Source organism: Amorphotheca resinae, assembly GCF_003019875.1.
Source record: "Amorphotheca resinae ATCC 22711 unplaced genomic scaffold M430scaffold_7, whole genome shotgun sequence".
Taxonomy (NCBI): Eukaryota; Fungi; Ascomycota; class Leotiomycetes; order Helotiales; family Amorphothecaceae; genus Amorphotheca; species Amorphotheca resinae.
Genome location: NW_020194477.1, coordinates 978,426 through 1,005,195, shown reverse-complemented (window position 1 = coordinate 1,005,195; position 26,770 = coordinate 978,426). Strand labels below are relative to the sequence as shown.

General features: G+C 50.8%; 14 protein-coding genes across 14 annotated transcripts; 5 read left to right on the top strand and 9 right to left on the bottom strand.

The window, feature by feature from the left end:
- Nucleotides 1-970: 970 nt before the first annotated feature.
- Nucleotides 971-3,148, top strand: M430DRAFT_248719 (hypothetical protein). Its single transcript, XM_024865149.1, has 3 exons — nt 971-1,257; nt 1,449-1,489; nt 2,315-3,148. The coding sequence occupies exons 1-3, from the start codon at nt 1,227-1,229 to the stop codon at nt 2,942-2,944; spliced, it is 702 nt and encodes a 233-aa protein (XP_024720316.1). The 5' UTR covers nt 971-1,226; the 3' UTR covers nt 2,945-3,148.
- A 286-nt stretch (nt 3,149-3,434) lies between these two features.
- Nucleotides 3,435-6,069, bottom strand: M430DRAFT_35465 (hypothetical protein). Its single transcript, XM_024866746.1, has 4 exons — nt 5,761-6,069; nt 4,723-5,708; nt 4,306-4,532; nt 3,435-4,252 (listed from the first exon to the last, which is right to left on the bottom strand). Exons 1-4 carry the CDS (start codon nt 5,928-5,930, stop codon nt 3,704-3,706), a joined length of 1,932 nt encoding a protein of 643 aa, XP_024720315.1. The 5' UTR covers nt 5,931-6,069; the 3' UTR covers nt 3,435-3,703.
- A 360-nt stretch (nt 6,070-6,429) lies between these two features.
- On the bottom strand, nt 6,430-7,692 carry M430DRAFT_35464 (hypothetical protein). The gene has a single exon (XM_024866745.1). The coding sequence runs from the start codon at nt 7,665-7,667 to the stop codon at nt 6,795-6,797; it is 873 nt and encodes a 290-aa protein (XP_024720314.1). The 5' UTR covers nt 7,668-7,692; the 3' UTR covers nt 6,430-6,794.
- Nucleotides 7,693-7,860: 168 nt separating this feature from the next.
- Nucleotides 7,861-8,688, top strand: M430DRAFT_42786 (hypothetical protein). The gene is made up of 4 exons (XM_024867580.1): nt 7,861-8,057; nt 8,113-8,171; nt 8,227-8,519; nt 8,575-8,688. Exons 1-4 carry the CDS (start codon nt 8,033-8,035, stop codon nt 8,660-8,662), a joined length of 465 nt encoding a protein of 154 aa, XP_024720313.1. The 5' UTR covers nt 7,861-8,032; the 3' UTR covers nt 8,663-8,688.
- A 360-nt stretch (nt 8,689-9,048) lies between these two features.
- Nucleotides 9,049-9,590, bottom strand: M430DRAFT_141199 (hypothetical protein; the record flags this gene model as incomplete). The annotated part of the gene is made up of 2 exons (XM_024862700.1): nt 9,378-9,590; nt 9,049-9,218 (listed from the first exon to the last, which is right to left on the bottom strand). The coding sequence occupies exons 1-2, from the start codon at nt 9,496-9,498 to the stop codon at nt 9,049-9,051; spliced, it is 291 nt and encodes a 96-aa protein (XP_024720312.1). The 5' UTR covers nt 9,499-9,590.
- Nucleotides 9,591-9,998: 408 nt separating this feature from the next.
- Nucleotides 9,999-11,947, bottom strand: M430DRAFT_51141 (hypothetical protein; the record flags this gene model as incomplete). Its single annotated transcript, XM_024868192.1, has 2 exons — nt 9,999-10,578; nt 10,626-11,947. 2 exons carry the CDS (start codon nt 11,945-11,947, stop codon nt 9,999-10,001), a joined length of 1,902 nt encoding a protein of 633 aa, XP_024720311.1.
- Nucleotides 11,948-13,123: 1,176 nt separating this feature from the next.
- Nucleotides 13,124-13,485, top strand: M430DRAFT_19770 (hypothetical protein; the record flags this gene model as incomplete). The annotated part of the gene is made up of 2 exons (XM_024864144.1): nt 13,124-13,234; nt 13,288-13,485. 2 exons carry the CDS (start codon nt 13,124-13,126, stop codon nt 13,483-13,485), a joined length of 309 nt encoding a protein of 102 aa, XP_024720310.1.
- Nucleotides 13,486-13,830: 345 nt separating this feature from the next.
- Nucleotides 13,831-14,706, bottom strand: M430DRAFT_122465 (hypothetical protein). Its single transcript, XM_024861850.1, has 4 exons — nt 14,313-14,706; nt 14,182-14,260; nt 14,059-14,129; nt 13,831-14,004 (listed from the first exon to the last, which is right to left on the bottom strand). The coding sequence occupies exons 1-4, from the start codon at nt 14,433-14,435 to the stop codon at nt 13,906-13,908; spliced, it is 372 nt and encodes a 123-aa protein (XP_024720309.1). The 5' UTR covers nt 14,436-14,706; the 3' UTR covers nt 13,831-13,905.
- Nucleotides 14,707-15,123: 417 nt separating this feature from the next.
- M430DRAFT_19768 (hypothetical protein) lies at nt 15,124-16,701 on the top strand (the record flags this gene model as incomplete). The annotated part of the gene is made up of 1 exon (XM_024864142.1): nt 15,124-16,701. The coding sequence occupies one exon, from the start codon at nt 15,124-15,126 to the stop codon at nt 16,699-16,701; it is 1,578 nt and encodes a 525-aa protein (XP_024720308.1).
- An 867-nt stretch (nt 16,702-17,568) lies between these two features.
- On the top strand, nt 17,569-20,008 carry M430DRAFT_141186 (hypothetical protein). Its single transcript, XM_024862699.1, has 3 exons — nt 17,569-17,721; nt 17,776-18,040; nt 18,094-20,008. Exons 1-3 carry the CDS (start codon nt 17,600-17,602, stop codon nt 19,783-19,785), a joined length of 2,079 nt encoding a protein of 692 aa, XP_024720307.1. The 5' UTR covers nt 17,569-17,599; the 3' UTR covers nt 19,786-20,008.
- A 458-nt stretch (nt 20,009-20,466) lies between these two features.
- M430DRAFT_35461 (hypothetical protein) lies at nt 20,467-21,952 on the bottom strand. Its single transcript, XM_024866744.1, has 5 exons — nt 21,654-21,952; nt 21,532-21,606; nt 21,021-21,343; nt 20,722-20,968; nt 20,467-20,667 (listed from the first exon to the last, which is right to left on the bottom strand). The coding sequence occupies exons 1-5, from the start codon at nt 21,815-21,817 to the stop codon at nt 20,547-20,549; spliced, it is 930 nt and encodes a 309-aa protein (XP_024720306.1). The 5' UTR covers nt 21,818-21,952; the 3' UTR covers nt 20,467-20,546.
- A 1,588-nt stretch (nt 21,953-23,540) lies between these two features.
- On the bottom strand, nt 23,541-24,218 carry M430DRAFT_102928 (hypothetical protein; the record flags this gene model as incomplete). The annotated part of the gene is made up of 1 exon (XM_024860830.1): nt 23,541-24,218. A coding segment is annotated over one exon (678 nt), but the record flags the coding sequence as incomplete, so codon positions are not given.
- A 784-nt stretch (nt 24,219-25,002) lies between these two features.
- On the bottom strand, nt 25,003-25,612 carry M430DRAFT_248576 (hypothetical protein). The gene has a single exon (XM_024865146.1). The coding sequence runs from the start codon at nt 25,476-25,478 to the stop codon at nt 25,056-25,058; it is 423 nt and encodes a 140-aa protein (XP_024720304.1). The 5' UTR covers nt 25,479-25,612; the 3' UTR covers nt 25,003-25,055.
- On the bottom strand, nt 25,613-26,228 carry M430DRAFT_248575 (hypothetical protein). Its single transcript, XM_024865145.1, has one exon. It carries the CDS (start codon nt 26,174-26,176, stop codon nt 25,748-25,750), a length of 429 nt encoding a protein of 142 aa, XP_024720303.1. The 5' UTR covers nt 26,177-26,228; the 3' UTR covers nt 25,613-25,747.
- Nucleotides 26,229-26,770: the final 542 nt, after the last annotated feature.

Sequence of the window (26,770 nt, the reverse complement as noted above, 5' to 3'; positions counted from 1 at the left end):
TGATTAATCTGCTCAGCTCGCTCCCCGCCGCTCCCCTCCAGCAAGGCGATTCGTTGCTGGGCGATCCTGAGTCCTGACTCTGCTTTTCTGCTTCTCTTAGACGTGTGTCGTTGACATCCATGATGTTATTTACCGTAACATATTAATTAGAGGTAAGGCAGAGTCATAATGTACCTGATGGCACCCGTTCGTAGATCCCTCCCATCATCCCCATGCCGCCGTGAAAGAGTCTAGAGCTACAACCCAATGATAATAATCTACCGGAAGAACTACTCCTGGTCCCTTGCCCCTCCCCCCTTCCGCTTCGTCTGTTGATCTTCATCTACACGACAAAAGAAGAAGAAAACAACAAAGGAGCAGAAATGTACTGCCTGCAGAATCTTCACCGTTGACCTGTCAAAGATCCATGATCTGCCGAGGAACAACCTGTCAAGACCGGATGGACGTGGCGGTAAGGCTTGAGCATGCGAGGATTCGAGGAACTACTACGACCGTGTCATCGCATCGTTGTATCATTGTACCGTGCTGTGGGGTTGAAGTACCTATCGACAAGGCTGCCCCTGACTTCCTGAACTCCTGAAAGTAGTCGACGAAACAAAGAGAGCATGGGATTCGAGCTTCTGCAGCAGCGTGGGCGTTAGAGAGACATTGATGCCGCACAGTAGATCGACGGTGAAGACCAAAGCTCCTCCCAACTTTCAAGACAATGCACATTGAACCATCTGCTCCATCTGCTCCATCTGAATCAATCACACAAGTACTTCCATAGTGTCTGCCGGTCGTCCATCACTGTCACCTGCGTCGGTCTGGTCGAATCCTCCTCAATCCAGCATCCAGAATCCAGATCCTCTCTCACCGCCATCACAATCTTATCCCAACCACTCCTCTCAGCCACTCGCGGTGCTCCTCCCTACACCACCTCCAAAAGTTGGGGTTCAGAACAAAGAGAATCCGAATCGTAGATCTGCGTGCCCATTGGCATATCGCGAAACCTAATTATTCTTGATTAATTCTGATTGGCCAGAAAGTCCTGCATGAGACTTGAGAGAAGTTGAGACCACCTTAGTCCTACGACGGGGTCCTCTTCCCGCCCGAACTCGACCTTTGCGGCCGGAACATCGTGAAAGGAAAAAAAAGTCTGAATTTTTGGTCAATCTCTTTTGCCCTGCTCACCGCTACATCTTCCCTACTATCGAGATCTAGAGCCATAGGCAAGCCGGCCCTCGATGGATGTCCACGTCCTCCTCCTAGATATCGGTAAGTTTTTCTTTCTTTTCTTTTTTCCTTTTTTTGGCCCACCAACCCCCCGCTCATTCCTCCCCTCTCTCCTCTTCTGCCCAACCCCTCTCCTGCAACGGGGATGGACATATATCTTCGTCCTCGAACCAATATGGTATGATCACGTGCACTGCGAGGCCGTAGCTGACGGGACAATTGTCGACCTGCAGAAGGCACGGTGTGTCCGATCTCCTTTGTCAAAGATGTCCTGGTAAGCTATCGACATGCTCATCTCCTTGCTCTCTGCCATTCAGCTTCCTCTTCATTCTCTGCCCGACACCTGTTCCCTCTCGATTTGATGCGCGCTGTCAGTCCAGTGCAGAGCTGCTGTGCCCAACCGCAAGTGGGATGCTGCTGATCAAAAGGCTCTGGTCTTTCTGGCCTGTCGCAAGTGCCGCGGCCACCAGCAAAGCCCGCTCCCACTGCAAGCGGGCAGAAAGGAGGGCCAATTATCAACTTGGTGGTGTGTGGTGGTGGTTGATAGTCGTTGGATCGGCCTACACTGCTGCCCAAAGCGTTACGACATTGAAAGTCCAGAGCGACCTGTCATGATTCGCCGGCTTCGTTACGATTGGCCGCACTCCTCTTCTCTTCGATCTCCGCCGTCGTGTGTTATCAGAAAAGATGCCAGATACTGTAGGTTCGGGATATATGCCAGATAGATGGTGGATAAGTGGCACCGCAGAGCAAGCAAGCATGACGTTGCCGCTCAGGGAAACAGTCAACGGTTGGATGCATGGCTGCGAGGGCGTTGTATTCTCCGCCGACTCCATTTCTGGTGTCGCTCTCCCTCCCCCTCCTCCTCCACGAGCATCACCGCGGGGCCGTCTTCATTCAGGGCCGTGTTCCCCGTGTACCCCGTGCACCCCTTGGCTTGAGATCACGTGTTCCACTCTGTCGACGCGACTTCGCGCCCCGCCCCCTTTTCTCACTCTTCACTATTCAATCTTCAATCTTCAGTCTTTAGTCTTCTCTCTCCCATCTCCCCCTACCACATCTCCCTGCGAGAGAAATACCTCACTAACCCACATTCCAGTTCCCCTACGCCCTCCAGGTCCTCCCCACCACCCTAGCCACCGAATGGGACTCTCCCGCCTTGCAGCCCTACCTCTCCGCCTTCCCCGCTGAGCACCGCTCCAGCCCCTCCGCCCTCCTCGCCCACGTCCAATCCCTCATGGCGCAGGATCTCAAAATCCCCTACCTCAAAGCCCTCCAAGGCTACCTCTGGACCCAAGGCTACCTCAACGGCTCCCTGAAATGCCCGCTCTTTCCCGACGTCGCGCCCGTACTGCGCGCCTTCCACCGCGCCGCCCTCCCCATCGTCATCTACTCCTCCGGCTCCGTGCCCGCACAGCAGCTGCTCTTCCAGCACACCACCGACGGCGACCTGCGCCCGCTTCTCTCCGGATACTTTGACACCGTGAACGCGGGGCCCAAGACCGACAGCGCGAGCTATCGGAAGATCGCGGGCACGCGGCAAGAGGACATTGCTAAGTGGCTGTTCTTGAGCGACAACGTCAACGAGGTCCGCGCTGCCAAGGAGGCGGGCATGCAGGCGTGCGTCGTGGTTCGGGAGGGCAACAGCCCGCTGTCGCCGGAGGACAGGGAGGGCCAGCTTGTTATCAGCTCGTTTGATGAGCTGCGCATCGCGGGCGTGCAGAACTAGCTGGAAAGGGGGTAATTGGTAGAGAGGAAGGAGAGGAGGATGCATGCTATGCCTTAAGAACAGCTACATGTTTTGGACTGGAGTCCAGATATAAACCACACCCTTGATCACGTGCATACTATTCATTCCTTCATTTAGCTACAGCCCAGCTTAACCAGTACAGAGTCATTCAGCCCCCCCTCTCAAGTCCCACTGGTCCTTTGCAAGCAGCAAGCGGAGATGAGGGATGCGTGGATAGACGTAGCAAGAAGTGCAAATACACTCTTCCTCTAGAATATACACGTATCCCCACCCGGGTTCCTATTCCTATCTGATAAGCTGTGATATCGGGTTCAGTTGATCTCGTGTGCAAATATTCGTAATGTATTGTAGGTGCGTGTGCATGTGTGTGTTTGTATAACTATATATTACACATACATTTGAGTGCGTATAATCTGTATGTATACATCATTACAAGCCATGCCCACCAGTCGCCGAACATCGAGTTCCCTCCCTTGCCAGGACTGCAAAGTTCGGTCCAAAGCCAAGAGACGTATGCCGTGGTGAGACTTACAAAATCCCATGTCTTCTCTATTATTTGTTATGGTACGTCTCAACCACAAACGTAGGTTGCGTAGGAGGTGAAGAGTATGTTAGACATGATGGAAAAAGCAGGGTGCCGATGCCGGAAACCAGGCATTCTCTATATATATAAGGTATGTACATATACCTACCTAAGCCAACCGCTTCCCTGGCTTTCTACAACACCTTAATGGAGTGTCATTCAGCACCAACCAAGCTCTTCGGGAGGAAGGCCCACACCGTCCCGACGACGGCAAGGACAAAGCAGACCGCGATCAAGAAGTAGTCGAGCAGTCTCTCGCGCATGCTGATCTCGCGCCCGAAGATCTTGAGGTAGAACAGCAGCGGCAGGATAACACAGATGGTGAAGCACAGGGTGGATCCCATGAATGCCATGATGCTATCGAACTCCGGGAAGGCGATGGCGATGGCGACGAACGAGATGATGACGAGGATCCGGATAGCGATCTTGAGGAGGCCGCGCGAGTACCCGGACAGGCCGGTGAGGCTAGGCGAGCCGGAGAGGGCTTGTGGATCGAGCCCAGAGAGAACCTCGATGGTCGAGACGATGGGCCGGGAATTGAGCGGAATTTTGGTCAGAGGGATGATGGCAATGCATATACTCATGATTATAGAGAGGGAGCGTGGGTATCCGGAAGTCTGGATGAGATTGGCCGTGATTTCTGTCATGACGCCGTCACCAAACATGAGGATTCCCACAACTGCGGTTGCACAGTCTAGCAGATACTAATAAATATAGTTAATTCACAGATCAGTAACATGTTATGGTAACGACTTACTGTGAAGCTGAAAGTAACCTTGACCGCCTTCTTGAACTTCTGTGGGTGCCGCATGTCTCTATAGATATTGGGAAATACGGAGTGCCCTCCCCAAGGTGACATAAGCAGGCCAAATGAGAGAGGCAGAGTGAGCCAGTTCTCGGGAAACAGATAGGTCTGAGCTGGCTCACGTAGGGATCCTGGAGCTTCGGGTTTGATGATGCCGTCGACAAAGAGGATGAGGACGACTAGGAGTATCTTTAGTCAGAAGTTCCCAGCAGATGGCTACCTAAGCATTTAGGATGTCGGTTTGGTACTGACCGATAACAGTAAAGAAATCGGTCGTAGATTATCAACAGGTGTCCGGACTCCCAAACATTCGTGGAATGGTCGGCATTTCAGGGGTAAATTCAGGAAGCGAGAAAAGAGTATACTTACTGCAGAAACACGAAAAAATCCCAACCACGCTGCTGAAGCTGAGCAATCGTAATGGCACAAAATTGAGGGGTATTAGAAGAAGTCCAGACAATATCTTCCACTGATCCACACCGACTCCAGGGATCAAAAGATTGAGGGTATCCGCAAACAGAACTACTAAAGCAACGCACGCAGCAACTAATTCGAGCATAAAAAGCACACTGGTTGCTATCCGGGCATTCTGTCCATAGGAAATGAATGCCAGGTCGGCGAAAGTGATCAAGCTGGCATCCACATCCATACACTTGGCTAGCAACCTCGCTGTGTAAGAAGTCACCACGGCCGAAAGGAGGAGGAAAGTCATCCCACAGACCCAACCAGCATATTTAAAGCCCATTGGCAGACTAAGAAGTCCTACTCCGATTAGAACATTAATGGAATTAAAGATTGTCTGTGGTAATGTGGATTGACCAGCAACGGCAAGTACGATCTTCCCATCCTGTTCGACTTCCTTGACGATGAGAGGCTCCCTTCCACCTTCATCCACCCTACTTGCTTGCTGCTGTCTCCATAGTTGGCCAGCATGGGCCATAGAAGACTCGCTCAAGGTGGACTGCAATGTTCCATAAGAGGTGCCGTAACTGCCTGCAGACGGGGTGGCCAGAAGAGACGTAGTAGCAAAGGCGGAATCACTTCCTCTGCGACCGCCAGTTTCTACCTCTGGGGCAAGGGATTCATCGTCAATATCGTGTCCGGGTCTCGACGCTTCTAGGTGTGCTCTAATTAATGACGTTCGAGGTACCCCTCCATACTCAGTGTCTGTCCTCCCGTACGTGATTGCATCCTCCGCACCCCTATTTGTGTCTGAATCGGCCAAGATGAACGAAGGTCGACGTGAGGTAGCTTCATGGAAACCTGCAGCCCGTGTCCAGCTTCTGGCGAAATTCCCAATACTATTTACGCCTCCTACTTGCGTAAGGGAATTTAGGCGCATAGCCATCGAGGATCTGGAGCCTACAATCAGCTTCTAGAACTAGCAGTATGTCACGAATAACTTGCCCTCGTCTGCGGAGAACAGAATCGTCACCCTCCTGTCTTTCGCCATATGGGACCTCTGCTTCTCCCTCTCCATTGAGATGGACGCTACGACCCCCAGTAGAACTGCTGATCGAGCTCCTGTGGGAAGTACCGTATTGGTATTCGTCCCAGTTCGTAGGGTTTCGGGGCATTGCCACATTGATAGCCGGAAACTTCTTTGGGCTGGTCTCGTGGCTTCAAGGAAGACTCTGTGCGTAAAGGTAGAGTAAAAGAGTGAGAAATAAAAGGCCTTCTAGTCAGGGAAAGAAACAGCTGGCGGGAAAAGTCTTGTTTGGAGAAGATGGATGAGAGAAGGAAGAAGTATCCTGCGTTAAGGTAAGTCAGAAGATTTCGGGCCAGTCAGTCTTGCTCTTATCGGTGGGGCCATCGTGATTCGTCAATTCGAAGGTCGCATGCACAACATTAGGTACTTTGTTTAGGTACACAGGTGGGGAGCATCGTATGGGAACCCGACATTGTAGACCAGAACGTTGCTAATTGCTTGCATATCGGCGCATGCGTATCTATAAGCTCGCTGGCGGAAAAGAGAAGCAGTCCTGAAGATTCCGAAGCCAATGGGCGCGGTTCACCGATAAGGCAGAAAGATGATGGTAAAGAAAGAAGCAGGGATATCAGAATAGAAATTGTATACCGAAAAGCAATCGCGTTTCCATTCGTCGTCCGTAACATGAAACTTCTACCGCGTACAGTAGTACTACTTTATATACAAGCCGAGATCTTCATAGGATATCTTTCCTGCCCCTCTCTCCAAAGATTGTTGTAAGCAAAATTCCGATATATTGCCTTCCACAATATACCTGGGTGAAGGGTGAAGTATCGTTGATTCCCCTCAACATCATCTATTCATTCATAACAAAATAACAAACGCGCTGCCTACTTTTATGGCCCTCTCAGCTCTTGATCGGGTACCTATCATGCAGTGTCGACACCCTCAAACCCCAACCAATCCAATCACAGCAGATAATGCCATCCCATACAGTAGCAGGCATAAGTGCTCACGCCAGAACAATAGCAAAGTTATTCCGATTCTTCCCAGACCTGATCTCGACCTTCTTGAAAGCAGTAGTTCTCTTGGGGACTGGTGCTACCGCCCTCCAGAGATAATACACCAGCTTATTTGACAGTTTCCTCTTGACTCTAACGTAGCCCAAGCTCTCCATAATCGCCTCTAGCTTGCTTTCATCCATGTATCTTGAATTGGTGACGCAAGGCGCTGGTAGGACCAGATACAAGCTAGGAAGGAAATCTCGAAGACCACCTTCTGGGTATTGTCGGGCCTTCAAGAATTTCAGTGTCCGTTCCAACATCTTCCCCCTTCCAATGGCATCAGGAACGTAGTTCAAGACTAGAGAGAGACTGATGATGTCGAATTGGTCCTTGTCATCACGTGGGAGAGGTCTTTCCATAAAATCCTCCTCTTTGATGCCTTCTGCCTGACTCCTCAAATCGATCCTTTCCATTTCGAATAGATGGCTCTTGGAACAAGCATTCGTAACGCTCAATGCTCCAACCTCCAGCATTCGAATTGGTTGTCCGCTTGCAGCATGTTCCTTAAGCGCGGGAAGTATAGGTGCAAACCATTCCATTAATATCTTCGAACTATCACCACCTCGGTCATTGCTTTGGCCAATAAGGCTGGCGTGCTGGTAACTTTCAAGCCCACCATGTAATTCAATCTGCTTTGCGATAGCAGCTGCTTTTGCTTCATCGCCATCTGCAAGAGCTTTCGCTCTTTGCTTTTCGAGCGTGTGATGTTTCCGTATAAGCGTCCTGGTTGCTTTGCTGGATAATGAAGAGACCGGTTTGACGGTACGTGGACGACCTTGGGATAGCGACTTTAGCTTGACACGCTTTTTCACGTTGGTCATCGTGTAGATCCCTGTGGTGAAGTTATTGCAGCATACCTAGGTAGGCCAACAGCTGGAAAAATAGGGAAGTCGAGGTAAGGTATCACACGGCGGTAACCAAGCACGTGACGCGGGCTTTAGAAGCCCCGATAGTTTAAGCGAGAAACTCCCACAAACGATTTTCTTTTGAATCTTGCCAATTAACTCGTCGTCAACTAACTACAGCAACACCCAACGAGGAAACAGATCCTTTCGAAATGGCCCCGGTTCAGAAGAAAGGTACAATCTCCTTTCCAACCCACTGAGTTCTCCGCCATCATCGTGCGACATGTCTGCGACCTCGATTTTCGAATGCGAAAATCTGGAGGGTCGACCACGAGTCGACGATGAGGAAGGGCATATGCACCAGCAGTAGCAGCTATTGCGAGTTCATCAAGAGCGATTGCTGATGCGTAAGTGTTTATAGGTGCCGCCACCAAGGCTGGCAAGCAAGCCAGTGCTGCCGCGAAGGCCACCCTGAAGGGCGTAAGTTTTTTCAACACCAACCCAGAAACCACGATCAATGCTAACAGAGATTCAGGTCCACTCCCACAAGGTCCGCAAGGTTCGCCTCTCAACCACCTTCCACCGACCTAAGACCCTTCAACTCTCCCGCGAGCCCAAATACCTCCGAAAGTCTGTTGCCCACCAACCTCGTCTCGATGAGCACAAGGTCATCATCCACCCTCTCAACACTGAGAGTGCCATGAAGAAGATCGAGGAGAACAACACCTTGGTTTTCATCGTTGACACCAAGGCCAACAAGAGACAAATCAAGGAGGCTCTCAAGAAGCTTTACGACATCGACACCATCAAGATCAACACCCTCATCCGGTACATTTCACTTGTTCCTCACGAATAAAACTTTTGCTAATTATACCATTCATAGACCTGACGGAACAAAGAAGGCATTCGCCCGTCTGACCGCTGATGTTGATGCTCTGGATATTGCCGCTACCAAGCTCGCCATTGTCTAGATAAGAAAATGACTGGATGTCAAGGGAAAAGGTTTTGATGTGGTTATGGATTTTACCAGCGGGTCTAGTCGTTGCGACATATGCGGGCACCACTTGCATTCACAAGGCGTATATGAGATACATACCAATCAGAAGAGCAAATAAAGTGCTCTCAATCCCGTGATGGAACTGCTAAATACCCTGCAATATTGTGATTTGGCCGTGACTCCCAGCCAATCCGTCTATTCCATTTTATATCGGCCGAAAGAGTGAGGTTCGTCTCCATGTTACAAATATTGATACAAGGCCCATCCAGAAACTCGTACGCTTTTTTTGAAGCCCCGAATATGGCTATTCATTACCCATATGTCCCCATCCCTTCTTATACTAAAGCGCGTATCCATCCCTTATCCTTGCCTCCTCATAGTCTCCAAGTGCTTGATAACCGTGAAGTTCGCATCCAGAAACCGGTCCACGCAGTTTTGCGTACAGCTCTCCTCTCCCTTCTCCAACTTGCCGCTCTTAATCGTCCCGGTCACGCATTTCTTCCAGCAGATATCGGTCAAGGAATGCACCGCTATATCACCACGGTCGTCAGTAAAGCTCTTTCAGAAGCAACTCTACAAGACATGACAATCGCCAGCAGACAATGAAGACTGGAACAATGTCTCGCAAAGCTATTGCCGGCCGTCGTAGTGTTGTGGATTGGAGCAGGAGAAGAAAGGGGAAGACGCACACTGTTGTATTCTAGACTTCTGGCTCTCGTTCACAATGAATTGTTGAAGTTCTTGCTTGTCTTTGGGTGAGAGCTTCGAGAGATCAATGTTTTGATCGAGGGATGTAGTTGGGGAGTCCATGTTGATCTGCTGCTCTTCGTAGGAAATAGGGAGGGTTGATTAGGAAGGGTGAGGTGGAGGTCAGGGATGTCGAATGGTACCTAGGTAGTTGTTGGAACCTTGAGCTCGACAATTTTATGATGCGCCGAACTTGCATCAAAGTAACACGTGATCTTAGGGGGCCGAGCCGCATCTCACTTCGCACATGATCTCTCCCACGATTGGTTGAATTGAGACAAATATTTTCAACATCAGCAGCGAACCATGAATCTATGCTTTATTGCTGGCTACTCTAGGGCTAAACACGTCCGCGAAGATGACATACGGAAGTAGAAGACGATTCCTTAATAAACGTAAACTCTGACATCCGCGATATTATCATCGTCGGCGAGACACCAACGAAATGCAAATTGCAGGAGCAAGAACGGCGATTTGGTAAGGTAAGCGTAACAGAAAAGCGCCCAAAAACTGGCAGACCTCTTATGACTGAATCAATCCAACAACCGACTCTTTCTCCAGAATTATATGTATTTGTACTTCTTCGCAATGCCAAGGGAGATTATGACGAAAAGAATAAGGACACCTAGGATGCCAAAGAAGGGTCCAAGATTGTCAACATTTCGCCAGGGGACCTCGACATTCATACCAAACATACCACAGACCAAGTTCAGAGGAACCAAGATTGAGGCCAAGAGGGTGATCTTGCTGAGGACCTTATTCGCATTGTTGCCCTGGGTAATGTTGTCAATGGAAAGTTGAGCCAGGTAATTACTGTGTGAGCGGGAGAGCATTTTCTCGAAATGAGCCAAACTGGTCATCATGGTGACGACGTGATCTTGGATATCACCAAGATACAGGCCGATATCCATACGAGGTGTGACCTTGTAATTGGCATTGCAGCGTTTAGTGAAACCCTTGAGAACATCGGCTTTACCCCCCAAGAGTTTCATTAGGCCCATGACATTCTTGCGAACCATGCCTATCTTACGCAGGAATGCATGCATATCATGGGTCCTCGCAATGAACACTTGGTCTTCGATCATATCTGTCTCGAGCTCAATGTTGGTGATGATTGGGGCAAACGAGTCGACAATGTCATCACTACCACAGTCAGCTTGTTTTGTGTTTTGGGGGAGAGTATTACTCACATCAGAGCATAGCATATCCAGTCACTGCTTAGAGCCACGTAATCTTTAAGCATCGTGATCCTCTTTCGGACGTGACCAGCATGTGGGTTGGGCGAGAAGCTGAAACTAAGAGTTCCCTGACGGAATACCACCACGTAGATATTAAAGGGTTCATACTGCTGCCCATCGTCGATCTCTTGGACCTGGAACGACCTGAAACAGGCGAAATAGTATGAGGGAAAGAGCTCGATCTTTTCACGTGCTTCCCGTGTCCCAATGTCCTCAATGGTCAAAGGGTGGACTCCAAAGGCTTTGCAGATCACTCGTATCTCTTCATCTGTCGGATTGTTCATGTTCAACCACCAGACACCATCCTCATCCTCACCCTGAGGAAGCGTGAAGAGTGTGCGGATATCTTCCCCGGGTAGGATCAAACCACCAAGTTCGGCAGCGTGAATAGTCGACTCTCCTAACGACGAGAAGTATTCGAACCTGTTGATGTCCGGCTGGGAATAATCCATATCGAACTCACGCAAACTACTATCATCTTTCTCGTTCTTCTCATTCACTGAAGGAGATCCGGCTGAGACCACATCGCCATCCGCGGAGATGGTCGGGTCCTGCCCCATTTTCTGAGAGAGATCATAGAATATACGTGGTTGAGGCTGTTTCATTGGGGAATTCTTCGCGCTACTTTCTTCCTCAGCAATGAAGTCTTCAAGACCTTCAAAATCAATCTGGAGCTCGTCCTTATTTGCAGAGTTATGCAAAGGAAAACAAACATCGTCTTCGGCCGATTTGCTAGAGAGAGCAAAGCTTTTGCCATCGTTATCATTTGTATAGCGTCGGGTGCGACGGCTTCGACCACTGACTCCTGATACAGTCCGATGAAGGTCGTAATCCTCGTGACGTCGGGCTTCAGCGAAAGCTTTGACAGAATTGGGTTCAGAGATGGAGAGCTCACGCTCACGCTCACGACGCCGAGCATCGGCAAAAGCTTTCACAGAGTTGGGAGGAGAGACTGATCGGTGGTCAAGAGTTGTCACAGTCCCGCGGCGGCTCCTATCCGGGCCATTTCGGCCAGCTTGCGGGGAAGGGCCTCCGGACTCTTCGTCAACGATCACTTCTTCAAAATCTCGGGCTCTTGGTTGCAGCAACCCGTCATTGACAAGGCCAAGGTCAGGATTGAATGGATTGCGTGCCATTGCGCTGTGCACAGTCTCGAAAGTGCCTCGTCTGGATCGAGGCTTCTGCACTGAGACCGACTGATGTCTGTGGTCGTCTAGCTCGGGAACTGGAGTGCTGTACCCCGTGTCAAGGGAGATGTCCTCTGGTTCAGACATAATCGTGATTGGTAATCGTTATGCTGGAGGGTAATAGGACTGATTCTTCGAGGACCAAGGACAAAGCGATGCGTGGTGCGAAAGAACTCTTGCAAGATAGCTAAATGAGAAAGGCCTTCGATTGTTAGGTGGGTCGCAACGAGCGCCCACCGCGTGATGGCGTCAATTTGAAAGTTGGATTTGCATAGATTGTTTCGTGTACAGCTCTTTTTGGTTGATAAATGGGTCGTCTAGCCTCTACCCCGATATTCGATTGGTGGTTTGGATGCAATGTATGTTGGTTTTGTCTCTGATGAAGGCCAGTTATGGAGGTTTCTTGTCACCCCCGCAGTAGGCCCAGGTTTTTGGACCGAGAAGCGGTCGGATGAAGGAAAACTTGTGAAGTACGAGTCCCGCCAACTTGGTGGTTTCTATGGTCGGAGGCCGCCGAGGCGATTAAGACAAATAGGGATTGTCCTGAGAAATTGAGAGGCTATTGTCGCCACGGGTGTCGTATAACGTAGGATATGGATGTGAGGCTGAATCGGCAAGGAGCAGATCGTAAGGACCAACAGCGCGTAAATAACGTTGCTGAAGGCGTCTCTCGAGGTAAGATTTCCACTTGCGGTCTAGACTCAAAACAGTGGTCAATAGAGTTCTGTCTGTGGTACTGGGAGTCAAGATGTCGTAGTTGAAGTCGATTATAGAAGTGAGGTTGTGGTGAAGGAGGGGTTTTTTTCGAAGAAAGTCGTGAAAAAAGTGGCTAACTAAACAAGGGATAGTTCAGGTAAGTCCCGTACCGTACCGCACCTACAGCTATCTTACCTACAGCACAAGCTCCAGATAGCTACCTTACTATACTATTTAGAAAGTGGAGTTTCAGATCAAGCATCTTTAAAAGACACAAGACTTTGACTCTTTCTTTGTATAGGTTTACTTCCTTGCCTTAGTCAGATAGGTAGATTATATAATGTGAGGTCTTACAAGAGTACTCTGCCCCTCTCTTCCTTTGTTGTATCGCTTATTATCGCTAGGTACGCACCGTCTTTCCATGATCGCTACTCACAGCTTCCTGCTTTGCAGGTCCAGCCTGATCACGTGCCAGCCCGCTTCGAAACGCCAGAATTCCAACTGACAGGATCATCACAACTCTAGGCATCATCCAGATTCGAAGCGCCATTTCACCACACATGCAGAATGGCCGACCAGATATTAGACAAGGTTAGAGAGGTTGCTGAGGGTCAGATTGACTTTGAAGGACAGCGATTGGCAGAATTTCTCGCAACGGCGCTGCTGGCTATTGTTGGAGTACGCATTTCCTCCCTTGCTGCGCCAGCTCCCAGGAATTAATGATGGTTCAGGTTATTTCATTCATCGTGGGCTTCTTCATTCAGGATATCAAGCTGGCACTATTCCTCGGATTGGGTGGAACTGCCCTGACCTTCGCCCTTGTCGTACCTCCCTGGCCGTTCTTCAATCGACATCCGGTTAGATGGCTACCAGTAGGAAGTGAGGTATCTTCTCAGAGCATCGTGGTGGATGGCAAGTTTATAGGATGACGCAGGGACTGGGAACACCAAGGCGTTTTTTTGTGGCATCAAAATCATGAATTACCGGGGCCTACTTTGTGGAAATGGAATGTAGGACTAATATATCCGTCTTCTATGGGATACGATACCTCTGGGAAATCTTTGAATGGGACAGTAAGGTTTCCGCAGAGATTCACATAAAAAAGAGCCAAGACGAGACAAGACAAAGACGTCTTTGATTTGGGAGATACCTCTGGGTCAGATGTTCCCGAAATCTATGCCAAATAAACGCCGTGCTTTGGGATCTTCCTTCTATGCGCCATTATACAGCATCGAAGACCAGTATGAAAATGCTGCCTCAGAACCTTCCCGTATAGTCTTTTCATTGCTATCTTGGTCGTAATCATGCATGTATTCCATCGTCACTTTATGTCCCTTTCCTGTGATCCCTTAACGACCGTATTTCTGGAACTCCCAGTCTCTGTTATCAAGTGGGCACACCTGGCGAGTCTTTAACCAACGCGAGATGCAATGGAAGTGGAAGGCGTGCTAGACGATGATTGTGAGCGAGCATCAAGACAGAGAAGGGTGTTTTCTACTGACATTGCAAATACCCCAAGCCACTGTGCATTCCTCACTAGTTGCTGAAGCTTGGTTGGCTTGACATTCGATGCCTTGTGTTTGTTAGTAGCGGGCTTCATCCTAAACAGTTGTCCGGAGACGTACATAGATCCATGATGTGGTTTCTACAGATGGCGCAGTTGTCGACAACAATGTCCCAAGCCCAGAGAGCCACTGCGTTCCACTAATTCACAATCAGCTTTCGTATATTCATGCTATGGTAGGCAATATGTCACCTTCTTGACTTCGAACCGTTTCTTGCCATCCCCTCCTTCGGCGCCAGCTTTGGCCTTGCCAACCGCCTTTTTGACAGGGGCTGTAGATGTTGAAGGGGCATCGGTCATATCAACGTCGGCCATGGTGCTGCCTGTGTTGTAACTGGAGGTGGGCGGGGTTGCTGGTCGATGATGAGAGTTGGAAAATAAGAGGGGTAGTATCAAGGCGTGGGTAGACGGCCAGGCGCTTTTCCACTCTACGAGAGGCCCCAGTCTAGGTGCCGCAGAGAAAGGAAGAGGAGAGGACAATCAGAAGCCTGATGTGCGAGCTCCAAGATACCAAGGTCAAGGTGTCGAGAACTGCCGGGACAGTGGGATCGGTACGGGGATGCTCGAAGGTGATGTCCTGAGATGCGGTAGGATTGGTGTGATGGGAGCGCGCCCATTGCCGCCGGTTGCCTTGTCGCCTCGCCACCGCTGGAGCTACAAGCACTTCAAAATGGACTGAGCCTGACTCTCCTCTTCTTCCTGTCGCATAACAACCCTCATCCTACCACATCCATCTTGACAATGAAAGGACCACTTCTATCCCTCGGTCTCACTCAAACAATCCTCAGAAACAACCGATACTGCCAAATACCACGACCCTCTTCGAGTGACCGCCCCCCTCCTTACCACTAGGTCGCCGTTGCCGTCCACCGACCCGCCTTTGATTGCTCGGCGCACCCTTCTCCGCGCGCATTCGACCTCTTGTTACTTTCCGCGTGCTTTATTTGTTCATCTCATATCTTCCGATTCTTCTGCGGCTGCTTATTTATAGGCCAAGGAAGACATGTCTACCGTGGTCCATCCAAAAGGACATCGGCATACCCGAAGTGCTGCGACGGTGCCACCAGCGACAGCATCATCCCAGGATCCTCAAAACCCACACCATCTCAACTTGCAAATACGCGCTCAGAATCCTCAGCTCGACATGAATCATTCAGTCCATCCTAGCACACCTCCCCGAACCCCCCGGAGAGACAACAACAGCTGTCAACACTCCTCCCAGAGTAGGACAAACCCGACTGCGCCCGAGACTGGATCAAAACAGAAGCCTCGCAATAAGAGATCTAAGAATGTCATGACTTCTCCCGCCATGGCACGTAATGACCACAACACACCGCCTTTGACAGGCGCCCAATCCGCAGGCATGCCATCATCTGCGAAACCGATATCTACCCCGTCAGCATATGCCGGCCCGACTTTCCATGCGTCACCTGCTCCGTCGGCTCTACCCATCCCCAGCTTCTATTCAAAGTCCGTTCCTGAGTCACCTGGTGTCAAGGGTCTCAAGTCGTTGAAGGAACTTTCCTTGCCGGAGTCGCCAACACCTCCACCTGCGCCGGCCTCCTATCATCAATCTCATCGGGAAGAATCTCCTCTGGACTTCTTTTTCAAAGCAGACCGCGAGGAAAAGGCAAGGGCACGCAGTGCCAATTCTACTCAAACAGCAGTTGCTGTTACCGGGCCTTACCAGCCTCCCCCTGAATCTCCAAGCGCGAATCAGAACCCATCGGCTCCTGCAAGTCGAAATCGACCACGCCACGCCAATAGAATTTCCTCTAGCGGGATGTTTGCCATGGAATTGGATGGTCCCGCCAGTCCAGGCACTCCATATGGGTCAGCATTTTCCACCCCTTATTCTGAACGAATCAAAGCTGCCCGATCCTCACATGCCCCCCCTTTATCCAATGAAAAGTCGACCAGAGACGCTAAACAGACAGCTACGTCTGAGGCTCTAAAAGCATATCTTTTTTCGGATCAACAGCTACTGTCACCAGTACGGCCTTCTGCTACCCCTTCTGGTACAAATGGGCTGGTTTCATCCAATACGTCCTCAACATCAACCGAACATCGAAGCTCATCTCTCCCCTTTAGTGGATCAAGGGGTGTTGCGGCATCTCCACGGCCACAAATCAATAATTACCCATTTACTCAGGACTTGAAGACGTCAACCCATGGTCCTAGGTCATCTGGAAGGTCATCTGGATTGCGTCAAGAGGTCACACCTACAAGTACCCCGACCAAGACACCTGATAGGCATCTTAATTATGGAACTTCACCAACACCTTCTAGAATGTATGGACATTCTTCGGATACAAGCGATTTTATTGGCACATTCACACGCAATGCAACTTCTCCAATTCCGGTTTCCTCATATGGCGTTTCATCCGGAACTAGAAGCGCTGATCTTAAGGGGATGGAAGATAGCCTTCGTAAGATATTGAAACTAGAGTCGGCAGGGAGTTCTGGCGCTTCGGTACCGGGTATTGGTAGTGTACCAGTCGCAGCTGTATCCGTGTCAGACTATGTTGGTGGCGGGGCCCCACCAATGAATAGTTTGCACAACGGCGTTATGGGAGCTTGATATAGAATTGGAATACGGTCGCGCTGTGTGGGAGTCCTGGCGTTAAGGTTCGTGCCGCTTGGATTGCAGCGCTACGGATGTCCCAGCGCCGACTATTATTTCAATCGACGAATCTCATACTCGGAACGTGATGTTGGGCTGGGTATGATGAACACGAGCAGATTATTATAATCATCGTTATTTTGTACCATGACTTACGCTCGTTCTATTCTCTTTTGTCCGGTCCACGACAACTTACTGCACATTCTGCAATCTCCCCCTTTTTTCCCCCGAATTATACCGACTTGGAGAGCGGTCATGATGCTACAAGATTAGAGCGGTTATTGTTGAGGATCTTGAGATGGACCGGAAAGGGCACAGGGATGCAATCTACCATACTAGATTGGATCTCTCTAGTCATAGAAATTCATTACCCAAGTCAAGGATCAACAATCTATAGTATTCTTCTACTATCTATCATCCATATTGTGATTCTTAGAAAACCGGAGTTTATTCATAGAGTAGGTACGCAGGGTGAAAAGAACCAACACAGCCATTGTTGTGTCTGAACAGTCGCATCCCGCCCCGTTAGACTGATCCACAACTCATATGCTTATGCTCACATCATTAGACAAACAACCCAGAGTTCATTGATGTAGAATAATTACAGACTGCGATTTACTCCTCTGCACCCCTTTCCCTTTCCCGCCTCATACCCTTGTTGCTGTATCGGATGTATGAGCATCTCCTTTTGATCCCCTCATCGACGTCAATATGTCCGTTTCCCCACATGGCATCCCTGCATTAGCTGGAGAGACGCGCTTATTAGCCGCGGTCGCGGCTAAAAAGTCTTCGACAACCAAGCAGTACTGACCGATCCGAGGACAACGACGAGACGGCATCACTTCAACATGCCATCATGAATCGGTCATTAGTCCTTGGCAAGCCTATACTAAGGTCCCACTACTTGGGAATTTGTCGCCGGGCTTGTGCCTCCCGGCATCGGAGAAATTTTGCTGATGTAGCTCCCCAGCACGCCAGGTAAAAGTCATTAATTACATTTTTGTCAGTCCTTCTCTAACACTTCTTATTTAGGCAATACGATGTTGTTGTTATCGGCGGGGGTCATGCCGGATCAGAGGCCAGCGCTGGTGCTGCTCGATCCGGAGCCAGGACTGCGCTCGTTACTCCAAAGCTCGACAACATCGGAGTATGTTCTTGCAATCCCAGTTTCGGTGGGATCGGGAAGGGGACAATGTTGAGGGAAATCGATGCACTCGACGGAGTAGCTGGTCGAATTATAGACAAGGCAGGTGTGCAGTTTAAAGTATTGAACCGCAGGAAGGGGCCGGCAGTTTGGGTAGCTATTCTCCCATTCGAATCGAAGATGTCTGGACACTCATTTCTAGACAGGGCCCCCGCGCGCAAATCGATCGAAGTCTGTACAAGAAATATATGCGAGAGGAACTGGAAGCGTATCCAAACCTATCTATCGTACCAGGAAGTGTAGCAGATATCATTGTTTCTCAGGACGATGGTCAAACCTCTGGTAGCAAGATAACAGGCGTGCGCCTAGAGACAGGAGAGATCATTCCCACGAGTCAAGTGGTAATTACCACTGGCACGTTCCTTGGTGGTGAAATCCACATTGGTCTCGAGGCTTACCCTTCAGGTCGCATGGGCGAAGCTGCAACGTTTGGCTTAAGTAAATCATTAAGAGATGCCGGTTTTCAGCTTGGTAGGTTGAAGACTGGTACGCCCCCTCGCCTGGCTAAAAACACCATCGATTTCAGTACCCTAGAGGAACAACCCGGTGACGATCCGCCCATGCCTTTCAGCTATCTTAATGATGCGGTTTCTGTCCAGGACCAATTGTTATGTTATGCCACGTACACAAATGAAGCCTCACATGACATCGTTAGAGCCAACCTGGACAAATCTGTCCATATCCGAGAAACTGTGAAAGGTCCTCGGTACTGTCCATCCTTGGAATCCAAGATTATTCGGTTTTCTAGCAAGGGACAGCATATAGTGTGGCTTGAACCCGAAGGTTTTGACAGCGACGTCATTTATCCAAACGGCATCTCCATGACTATTCCCGCCGACGCCCAGGAACAGCTTCTACGGACTATCAAGGGCCTTGAAAACGTGACGATGTTGCAACCAGGCTACGGTGTTGAGTATGACTACGTTGATCCCCGCAGCTTGAAGGCCACACTCGAGACGAAGGCAATTCGTGGCTTATACCTGGCTGGTCAGATCAATGGGACCACTGGATACGAAGAGGCTGCCGCACAGGGTATTATCGCTGGAATCAACGCGGGCTTGGCCTCCCAGTCCAAACCTCAGCTTGTGCTATCTCGAAGCGATGGTTATATTGGTGTCATGATCGACGATTTGATCACGAAGGGAGTTTCGGAGCCATACCGAATGTTTACATCACGCAGTGAATATCGAATGAGTGCCAGGGCGGACAATGCGGATCTCAGACTCACAGCGAAGGGCCGGGCTGCTGGCGTAATTGGAGACAAGCGGTGGTCAAGCTTTTCTGATGAAGTAGCTCAGATGGAAGACCTTAAATCAACGCTCATGGCCCATTCTGCTACCGCCCCGACCTGGATTAAGGATGGTTTCAAGGTGGCGAACGACTCCACAAGAAGGTCCGCCTTTGACGTGTTACGTTTGGCAGGCGTCTCTGTTGACGAACTTGCTGCCAAAGTGCCGGAACTCACAAAATACCCCGCTAGAATTCGGCGCAGGCTCGAAATAGAGGCGATATACGCGCCATATGTTGAACAACAAGCAGCTGCGGCGAAATTGTTTCAGAAGGACGAAAATCTAAGATTGCCACTGGATCTAGATTACGATCTGATTCACGGGCTCTCTATGCATGAGAAGAGTCTGCTGCAAGCTGTAAAACCGGAGTCCGTGGGCCAGGCTCGTCGTATCGAGGGTGTAACGCCGGCAGGATGCCTTCGGCTATTGCGCTATGTACAAAATAGAAACCGTGCAGCTGCGAAAAGCATTGCCTTTGAAGAGATTGCTGCGAGGAAGAGGGAGTACGCCGGTAGGATGCCTCCGGCCATTGCGCTACATACAGAATAGAAATCGTGCAACTGCGAAAAGCGTTGCCTTTGAAGATATTTCCGCGAGGAAGAGGGAATACGCCGGACGTTAATCAGAGCCGCGGCTCTTGAAGGTTTAGTAGGGTTATTCTTGGAGGAGAATAGGGGCGGGGTTGTGTTGTTCAACGCTACTCCAAAGACTGGGTCCATGAGATGCAGGTCCAAGAGGAGTGCCCAATGTAAGATAATAATAGCAGTTTGCCAGCTCATATAGTGAGTGTATGTATTCCCCCCGCTGTACAATTATCAATGAATAGTATCAGTATCTCATGTCGTATGTCAGCTGCTTAGCAAATGCTCTGCCTTTCCAATCTTATTTGGATTCCCGAAGGAAGTTCTTGATCCAATGTTATGGGTGGTGCCTGTCAAATCATATCTCTCCTGTTCACGCGGGCCCGCAGAACAGTGTAGGTGGAGCGAGAATAGGTAAATCTGGATTACTACGGAACGTGACTGCCCATAAGGGGAGGGGGGAAGGGGGGGGGGGCAAAGCAGGCTTACTATGTGGCGAGGGCAAGAGGGATTCCGACAGGCGACGAGTTTTGACGAGGTGGTAGCCTTGGGTGGTCTACGGCACGGACGACGCCAGGTTTGGAAGAAGGGAGGGAGGGTAAAATAAGTGATCTTTGGTTGTCAGACTTCAGGGAATGGCTTTTGAACAAGCATGGTGTTCTCTTTGGCTTCTATTGCTACATTGTGTGATAATCTACATTAGTTCTTACACCGGATATTTTACACAGATCATTCCTTTCCGCTGGGCGGCGTTGGTTTGTTCGCATCGTCTTGATTTAATATCTTAACGGCGTCTTTGGTGTATATATAACTGGCTCCGCTCCAGATAGTCGTCGTGGCTACCAAATACCTGTAACGTATCAGCGCCCTCGTGGATCTATCTATACCGGGGAGTGCTACTTACTGCAGAGCTGTCATCGCTGCACTAATATCGGTTGTCAGCAGTGGCATTGCAGTCGTCGCTCCAATCAAAGCCAACTGTAGAGCGGTATTGTATTTGCTGATAGTGGTAGGGTGAACCTCGGCCGAAGGAAGTGAGAAATCGAAGTATCGTCCAAAGGTCTTCGGCGGAGGAAGGGATATCCATCGATAGTAAATGGCTGCTATGCCCAATCCCACGTCCCTACCAAGGATAATGACCGCGAGCCATACTATTATCGCGTAAGTTTACCGGCTTCTCGAAAGGCACGAGATGAGGATTACTTGGAAGCGCGCCCTTGATAGCGAAGCAGACCGTCAGGATCGTCATGAGAGTCTTGTCCGCCATGGGGTCAATGACCGTCCCGACAACGGTTTGGAGATTCCACCGTCTTGCGATGTATCCGTCGACAAGATCAGTTATGCCAGCATATGCAAAGAGCCCGACGGCCCAGGCATGATAATCATGCAGAACGAGATAGCCAACAACAGGCGCGGCGACCAGGCGGGAAAACGTAAGGACATTTGGGATGGTGTAGATGTTCTCATGAGGAGTGAGTCGTGTCAGAACTTTGAGAAGCGGCCTCTTGGGATCATTGGGTGGTTTTCTTATGGGAATAGATCAGCCCTGTGACTCCATAGCTCCGTGGCCTTCAAGAACATCCACACAAATGAAAGACGGCCATATGGCCTATCACGTGATATCGAGATGTATCTGGGTATAAGGAGTGGGCTAGGAATACAAAGGAGAAGAGGGGACAAGCCCACAGAAAGACTGATCGTCTGCTTTTCATACCTGGGATCATTTGGCTCGGATGTCGAATACCGCATCCCGCGGTCTCCGAAGCCTGCGAATTGGCGTTTACTGCAGCTAGGTTGAAAATGAGAAAAGCTCTCTCGTAGGTGGCCGGAACATACCTTAACAGCGACGGCTTCGGATCCTTCGACTTCGAGAAGGTCCATAATGAAGCACTCGTCTGGTGTCTTGGTCTGAGTCCTGAACGCTGACGTGGTATCCTGGCTATTGCCGACATCCAACGAGGATAGGGGTTCATTATCAACGGTCGAGCCATCGCCGCCATCTCATAACCGTGGAGCCAATATGGTTGAATACATTAACGAAGGGCAGATGGAGACAGCAATTTCTCAGGCGCCCACGCTCGAGGCGACTGTCAGATGGTTTTCATCGTCCGGCACTGCGTACCGTGAATCAAAATTTCATGTATTTTAGCGATAGGAAATGGTAGTTCTACGGAGTATATATTGATACATGACTAAGCTGGCGCGTAACGCGCTTACGGGGATGCCATGGTGCGGCTGTCAAGAGATCGACAAGTGGTTGCACTACTTCACCGAGGCCTCGCTGCCCGGGATCCAGGAACCAAGAAAGTCTAAATACACATCTCCTATTTTGCCATCGCTGCTTTGGCACGACGCCGCAAAAGGGTTCAGCGACATGAAAAGGATACCTACTTAAGATCCCCTGGTGCGGGAACAGACTTGCGTGCGGATGGACACCCCCCAGCGGAGAGGCTTCAACAGTTCAAGCTGTACCAATTTTTATCAACCATGGGACTGGCCCCCATCACCAAGGATGCACCCCATCGTATCTCGAGGTTAAACTGATGTCCAACCAGTGACTGGTCAGTACGATATTTCAAGATTCATCTCCTGCTTATGGGTGCCTCCTAAAAATACATACATCCATTGCGGTCCTTAACTGTAGCCTTCCGCCTGTCCCATGATGCGTGATAAGCAATGCGCAGTACCCTTACATACATACATTAGGTGTGCTATTCGACACATTTCATGCTCCCAAGACAAAATAACGCACAAAGAACAGATCATTTACGGTCTGAGTGAGGGGTATGTCGATGCAAATGCCACAGCGCGATGCGTACCCCAGAAGCTCCCCTCTCGCCAAATTCGCCCCGGGTTCATGTGTGAGCCCACCGAAACACGCGCCAAGGCCCCGTACAGTACAGCACTTCATAAAGGGAGGATCCCCAAGGAAATTCATAAATACAATATGCTTCACAGCTCCCGGTCTTGCCCACCAAGGGGGCGTCAGGCTCCGGTGCTCGCCCACTGTTGCTGCGGGGTTGCTGTATAGTGGCCGTGGCCCGAACTCACGTTGCCTATTGGCCATATGTTCTCTTTGGTCGCAGAGCTGTCGAGACGACCGTAAGAGGGCACGGGCGGTCTATCGTAGGCTGTTTGGAAGCTGGGTGTAGGTAAGGACCTCTGCGTAGCATAGCTGTGGGGGGTATTGGAGGTATCTCTGAGGCCTCCGTAGAAGCTTTGAGACGGGTATCCCGAGCTGCTGCTCAGCTTCGAGTCTCCAGTACCAGAGAAGACGCCAGAGATGCCCGTATCAACCGAACTGTCATGGCCAAAGGCAGACGCGCGACGCGGGAAATTTGTGCCAGCTGGAGGCATGTGGGAAGGCCTAGGTTCTGAACCAACGCTGAGGACAGAATTATGGCGTGCTTGCCTGTACCCGCCGGGATCGTGGTTGTCCGCTGTTGAAGCTGGGTATATTTCAGGGGTCGGAGCGAGTTGGCTGCCAAAGCTACTATTCGAGCTCGGCGGTCCAAACCCTTCACCGTACATGCCTGGATTTGTGTTCATACCATAGTTGTGGTAGAGAGTGGGGTTGGGCGCGTATGGAATCGGTAGGGTTGGCAACGACATTGCACGATGCGAAATATTCTGGCTCGTGATGTCGTAGCCATTCCTGCCGTAGGGATAGGCACTATAAACCGCTCGATCGTCGGCACGGTCCAGCGTATCCACCTCGTCGATTGGCGCGCGGAAGTTCTGCTTTGTGATGAGATCTGGGCGGGGGGTGATGTACTGGAAACGGGGATCCTTGGTTGGAGTGAGCAGCTTGTTGTTCAGGACATCTGCGACGGTATAGTAGGAGACCAGATGGTGCGAGACCCCCCCCACTGTAACGCTGACCGTCTTTTTTACCAAGCCGTCCTCCTTGAAGCCGTACGAATCCACCAGTGATCCGATCAGCGAGCGCTCTGTCTCCCGTTGCAGTGAACTGCTCGCGCTAGCCGATTCGGAGTTCGAGGCAGCTGACACTGCATTATATCCATTGTTTATTCCACCACTCAGCCCTCGGTATGGCTGGGGGACTTTGCCAATGCCGGGAGATCTTTTGCTGCGTTTCATTGCCCGCTTCTTTTCTCCCGGTGGGAAGGGCCGCTCGAGCTCGCGGTACACGAGAAAATTGCCCAAGATCCGGCTTGGACTCCACGGCACGCCATCGGTCCAACGTTTAATCCCCGAGGAATGCTCTTCGTAGATGAAGACGTTCCCACTCTTGATCAAGCTAGCCCGTTCCCGGTCGTGAGGGCGTCGAGCAACGTGGTTGAGGGCGCCGCTGAGGCAGGCCTCGAAGAGAAGTAGGCCGTCTTGCGTCGAGGCGATGTGGCCATAGAATGTCGGCGCAAGTGTTGTTGAGGAGCCCATAACGAAGGTAGAATCTGGTGAGATTCGAGGTGTGTATGAATTGGGAGACGATACGTCAGATATGTCTCCGGGGAGCAGTCCACTTGCTCCGTGGGGGAGAAGAATTGGTTTAGATACTTCAGATCCTTCTTTGAGAGAGACAGCCGGCGGTAGTGGGAGAGGAGTTGATGTCATCCAGAATGTCTTTCCTGGCCAAGGAGAGGGACACTGTGGAAAGGAGGGGAGAGAGAGCCAGGAGGGGTTGAAGAATAAAGGATGAAGCCTCGACGGTGCGGTCAAGGGGAGAGCATGTGTATAGATCGGCAGTTGGAATGGAGAAGGTGATTATCCGAAGCAAGTGAGGCTCAGCGAGTGGCAACGGACCAGGGCAGGGTGTCGGGTATGGTTGCTCCTTCTATTTGCGTTATGTTATGGTTATAGTTGTGTTGCCAGGGGAGGAGGGATTCTGAGGAGCGGGAGTGTTGGACCTGGTCGCCCAAAGCCATGGATGGACATGAAGCCTGGACTCGGCGAACACAGGCACCAGAACCCAGACCCAGAACCCAGAGAACGGAGACCGTCAGTTGTTTGCGAGGCGAGGAGACAGAGGGAGTGAGTGGAGTGGAGCGGAGCGGGGGGCGAGGGGTGGAGAAATGGTGTCAAGCCTGGCCCGGTAGTAGTCCCAGGATACGTAGAGCCCAGGGCCAACGGCCACAGAGCACACACAAGTCTGGCGAGGAGTGTCGGAGGTGACAGCGGATCCGTTTCAGACAAGGGCGGGAGGAATATTGACCGCAAGTGTGTCGGAGGCGCACGAGGGATGTGATAAGAAAGGGGGGGTTAAGGTTTTATATTAGATTAGTAGCAGCGGCCAGAGGGCGAGGTCCAGGAGTGCGGGGGAGGCAGTGACAAGATATCAGTGCGGTGGACGATCCGGCGCAACCAGGTACGTCGAGGGGGCCTAGGCACAGATAGCGTAAGGTGCAAGCAGGGCCGGGAGGGAGTTGACATAGGATAGGTACTCGGTAGATGATGAGGTGAAGGGAGGTAGGTAAGGTAGATGGATCCCAGGCCCGAAGCTGACGAGCCCGCGCCCAAGCAGAAGAGAAGAAAGAGTAAGTGGAGGCGAGTGCGTGGTAGGACTGTAGATAGGTAAGGTAGGTAGGTAAGGTAAGGTAAGGTATAGGTATAGGTAAGGTAGGTATCCCAGTAGTCCGCAGGCAAAAGGTCACTTATGGCGGCGTTCCAGTGGCTAGGGACCGAGGCAGAGATGACATACATACAGTAGGCGCGTTGCCAAGGACAAGGAGAGGAGAGGGATAAGACCCATAAGAGGGACAAGAGGGACAAGACAAGAGAGAGAGACTTGAGACTTGAGACTTGAGACTCGAGACCCAACGAGGCACAGGCACAGGCACAGACAAGACGCAGCGCAGGACAGAGCGTGACGAGGAGCAACCGTCAAGGCCCAAGAGCCAAGGGAGTCCAGGAATAACCAGACCACGGACCCGGCCTGCCCGGCCTGCCCACGAGAGAGCGTGCTGTAACTACTAGGCAGTGCGCGGAGGAGTAATCAGAGCTGTTAGTAACCGTATACGGTGTCTGTACAGTAAGTAGTAGTAAACTACTGCGACAGCCTCCTCCAGCAGAGTTGTGGTGGGAGAAACAGCCAGGGTCAAGGGTGGTTTGGCGGGTGGAGGTTGAGCAGGGAGCAAGGAACAAGGAAAGGAGCAGGGGAGCGGCGGAAGTAGGGCGTCTTGTCTTGTCTTGTCTTTGAGCACGGAGGCTTTGCTACGGAGCAAGTTGATGCTAGAATGACCGGGGGGGGGGTGGTGTTTTGAAGGGATGGGATTCCTCTGCACTACGACGACTGAAGAGAGAGAGATGGAGGGAGAGAGGGAGTGGTAGGGAAGAGGGAGAAGGAAGAGAGGATGGGAGAGGAGGGAGACGGAGACAGAGAGAGAGCGAGATGCATACATACCGAATACCACGACGACAATGGATAAGTAAGGATGCCCACGATGACGACCGCCACGACTGCTGTATGGCTCTGGAGACATATATCGTAGTAATAATTGCCCTAGATGATCCTCCGACTTCTGCGACTTCTGCGACTTCTGCGACCAGATCTACCGCGGAAGAGTGGCTGGAGCCGATCCTACCTGCGCCAGGCCCAACGCGGCTAGCTACCTGCCTTCTAAGGGCACCGATAAGGCTTAAGCCCCCTTCGGGCTCGACCTTTACTCTCTCTGCTAACTCTGCCCTTCGTAGCTCCGCTGTAGATGGGCAATATTAGTCGAGCTAACTACACCGGGATACATAACAGTTAGGCAGGTACCTAGGTACCTAATAATAATACAGGAAAACATGATAGTATCACAGTATCACTGGATTCTATCATATTTCCTCTCCTCCCAGGCTCCCCCCCCCCCCCCTTCCCCAATATTGGCCAGCTACTCCGGAAAGAGGCAGGCCGGAGATCGTAGATCAATCGCCCCTCGGATAATGTTCCTCTGCACGCAGACTCACAGAGACGCCGAGGGGCAGCATCTGAGTCAATTCGGACTTAGTGG

Excerpts from the sequence above, each read along its gene's own strand:
- M430DRAFT_248719 (XM_024865149.1), top strand. The coding sequence starts at position 1,227 with ATGGATGTCCACGTCCTCCTCCTAGATATCG. Across the intron at positions 1,258-1,448 it reads CGTCCTCCTCCTAGATATCG|AAGGCACGGTGTGTCCGATC; the intron begins GTAAGTTTTTCT and ends GTCGACCTGCAG. Across the intron at positions 1,490-2,314 it reads CCTTTGTCAAAGATGTCCTG|TTCCCCTACGCCCTCCAGGT; the intron begins GTAAGCTATCGA and ends CCCACATTCCAG.
- M430DRAFT_35465 (XM_024866746.1), bottom strand. The coding sequence starts at position 5,930 with ATGCCCCGAAACCCTACGAACTGGGACGAATACCAATACGGTACTTCC. Across the intron at positions 5,709-5,760 it reads TCTGTTCTCCGCAGACGAGG|ATCCTCGATGGCTATGCGCC; the intron begins GCAAGTTATTCG and ends TGTAGGCTCCAG. Across the intron at positions 4,253-4,305 it reads AGGTTACTTTCAGCTTCACA|TATCTGCTAGACTGTGCAAC; the intron begins GTAAGTCGTTAC and ends TATATTTATTAG.
- M430DRAFT_35464 (XM_024866745.1), bottom strand. The coding sequence starts at position 7,667 with ATGACCAACGTGAAAAAGCGTGTCAAGCTAAAGTCGCTATCCCAAGGT.
- M430DRAFT_42786 (XM_024867580.1), top strand. The coding sequence starts at position 8,033 with ATGAGGAAGGGCATATGCACCAGCA. Across the intron at positions 8,058-8,112 it reads GAAGGGCATATGCACCAGCA|GTGCCGCCACCAAGGCTGGC; the intron begins GTAGCAGCTATT and ends AAGTGTTTATAG. Across the intron at positions 8,172-8,226 it reads CGAAGGCCACCCTGAAGGGC|GTCCACTCCCACAAGGTCCG; the intron begins GTAAGTTTTTTC and ends ACAGAGATTCAG.
- M430DRAFT_122465 (XM_024861850.1), bottom strand. The coding sequence starts at position 14,435 with ATGGCCGACGTTGATATGACCGATGCCCCTTCAACATCTACAGCCCCT. Across the intron at positions 14,261-14,312 it reads AACGGTTCGAAGTCAAGAAG|TGGAACGCAGTGGCTCTCTG; the intron begins GTGACATATTGC and ends ATTGTGAATTAG. Across the intron at positions 14,130-14,181 it reads AAACCACATCATGGATCTAT|GCATCGAATGTCAAGCCAAC; the intron begins GTACGTCTCCGG and ends AACAAACACAAG.
- M430DRAFT_141186 (XM_024862699.1), top strand. The coding sequence starts at position 17,600 with ATGAATCGGTCATTAGTCCTTGGCAAGCCTATACTAAGGTCCCACTAC. Across the intron at positions 17,722-17,775 it reads GTAGCTCCCCAGCACGCCAG|GCAATACGATGTTGTTGTTA; the intron begins GTAAAAGTCATT and ends CTTCTTATTTAG. Across the intron at positions 18,041-18,093 it reads GGAAGGGGCCGGCAGTTTGG|GGCCCCCGCGCGCAAATCGA; the intron begins GTAGCTATTCTC and ends ATTTCTAGACAG.
- M430DRAFT_35461 (XM_024866744.1), bottom strand. The coding sequence starts at position 21,817 with ATGGCGGCGATGGCTCGACCGTTGATAATGAACCCCTATCCTCGTTGG. Across the intron at positions 21,607-21,653 it reads CCGAAGCCGTCGCTGTTAAG|CTGCAGTAAACGCCAATTCG; the intron begins GTATGTTCCGGC and ends TTTTCAACCTAG. Across the intron at positions 20,668-20,721 it reads GCAGCGATGACAGCTCTGCA|GTATTTGGTAGCCACGACGA; the intron begins GTAAGTAGCACT and ends GATACGTTACAG.
- M430DRAFT_248576 (XM_024865146.1), bottom strand. The coding sequence starts at position 25,478 with ATGTATGTCATCTCTGCCTCGGTCCCTAGCCACTGGAACGCCGCCATA.
- M430DRAFT_248575 (XM_024865145.1), bottom strand. The coding sequence starts at position 26,176 with ATGTATGCATCTCGCTCTCTCTCTGTCTCCGTCTCCCTCCTCTCCCAT.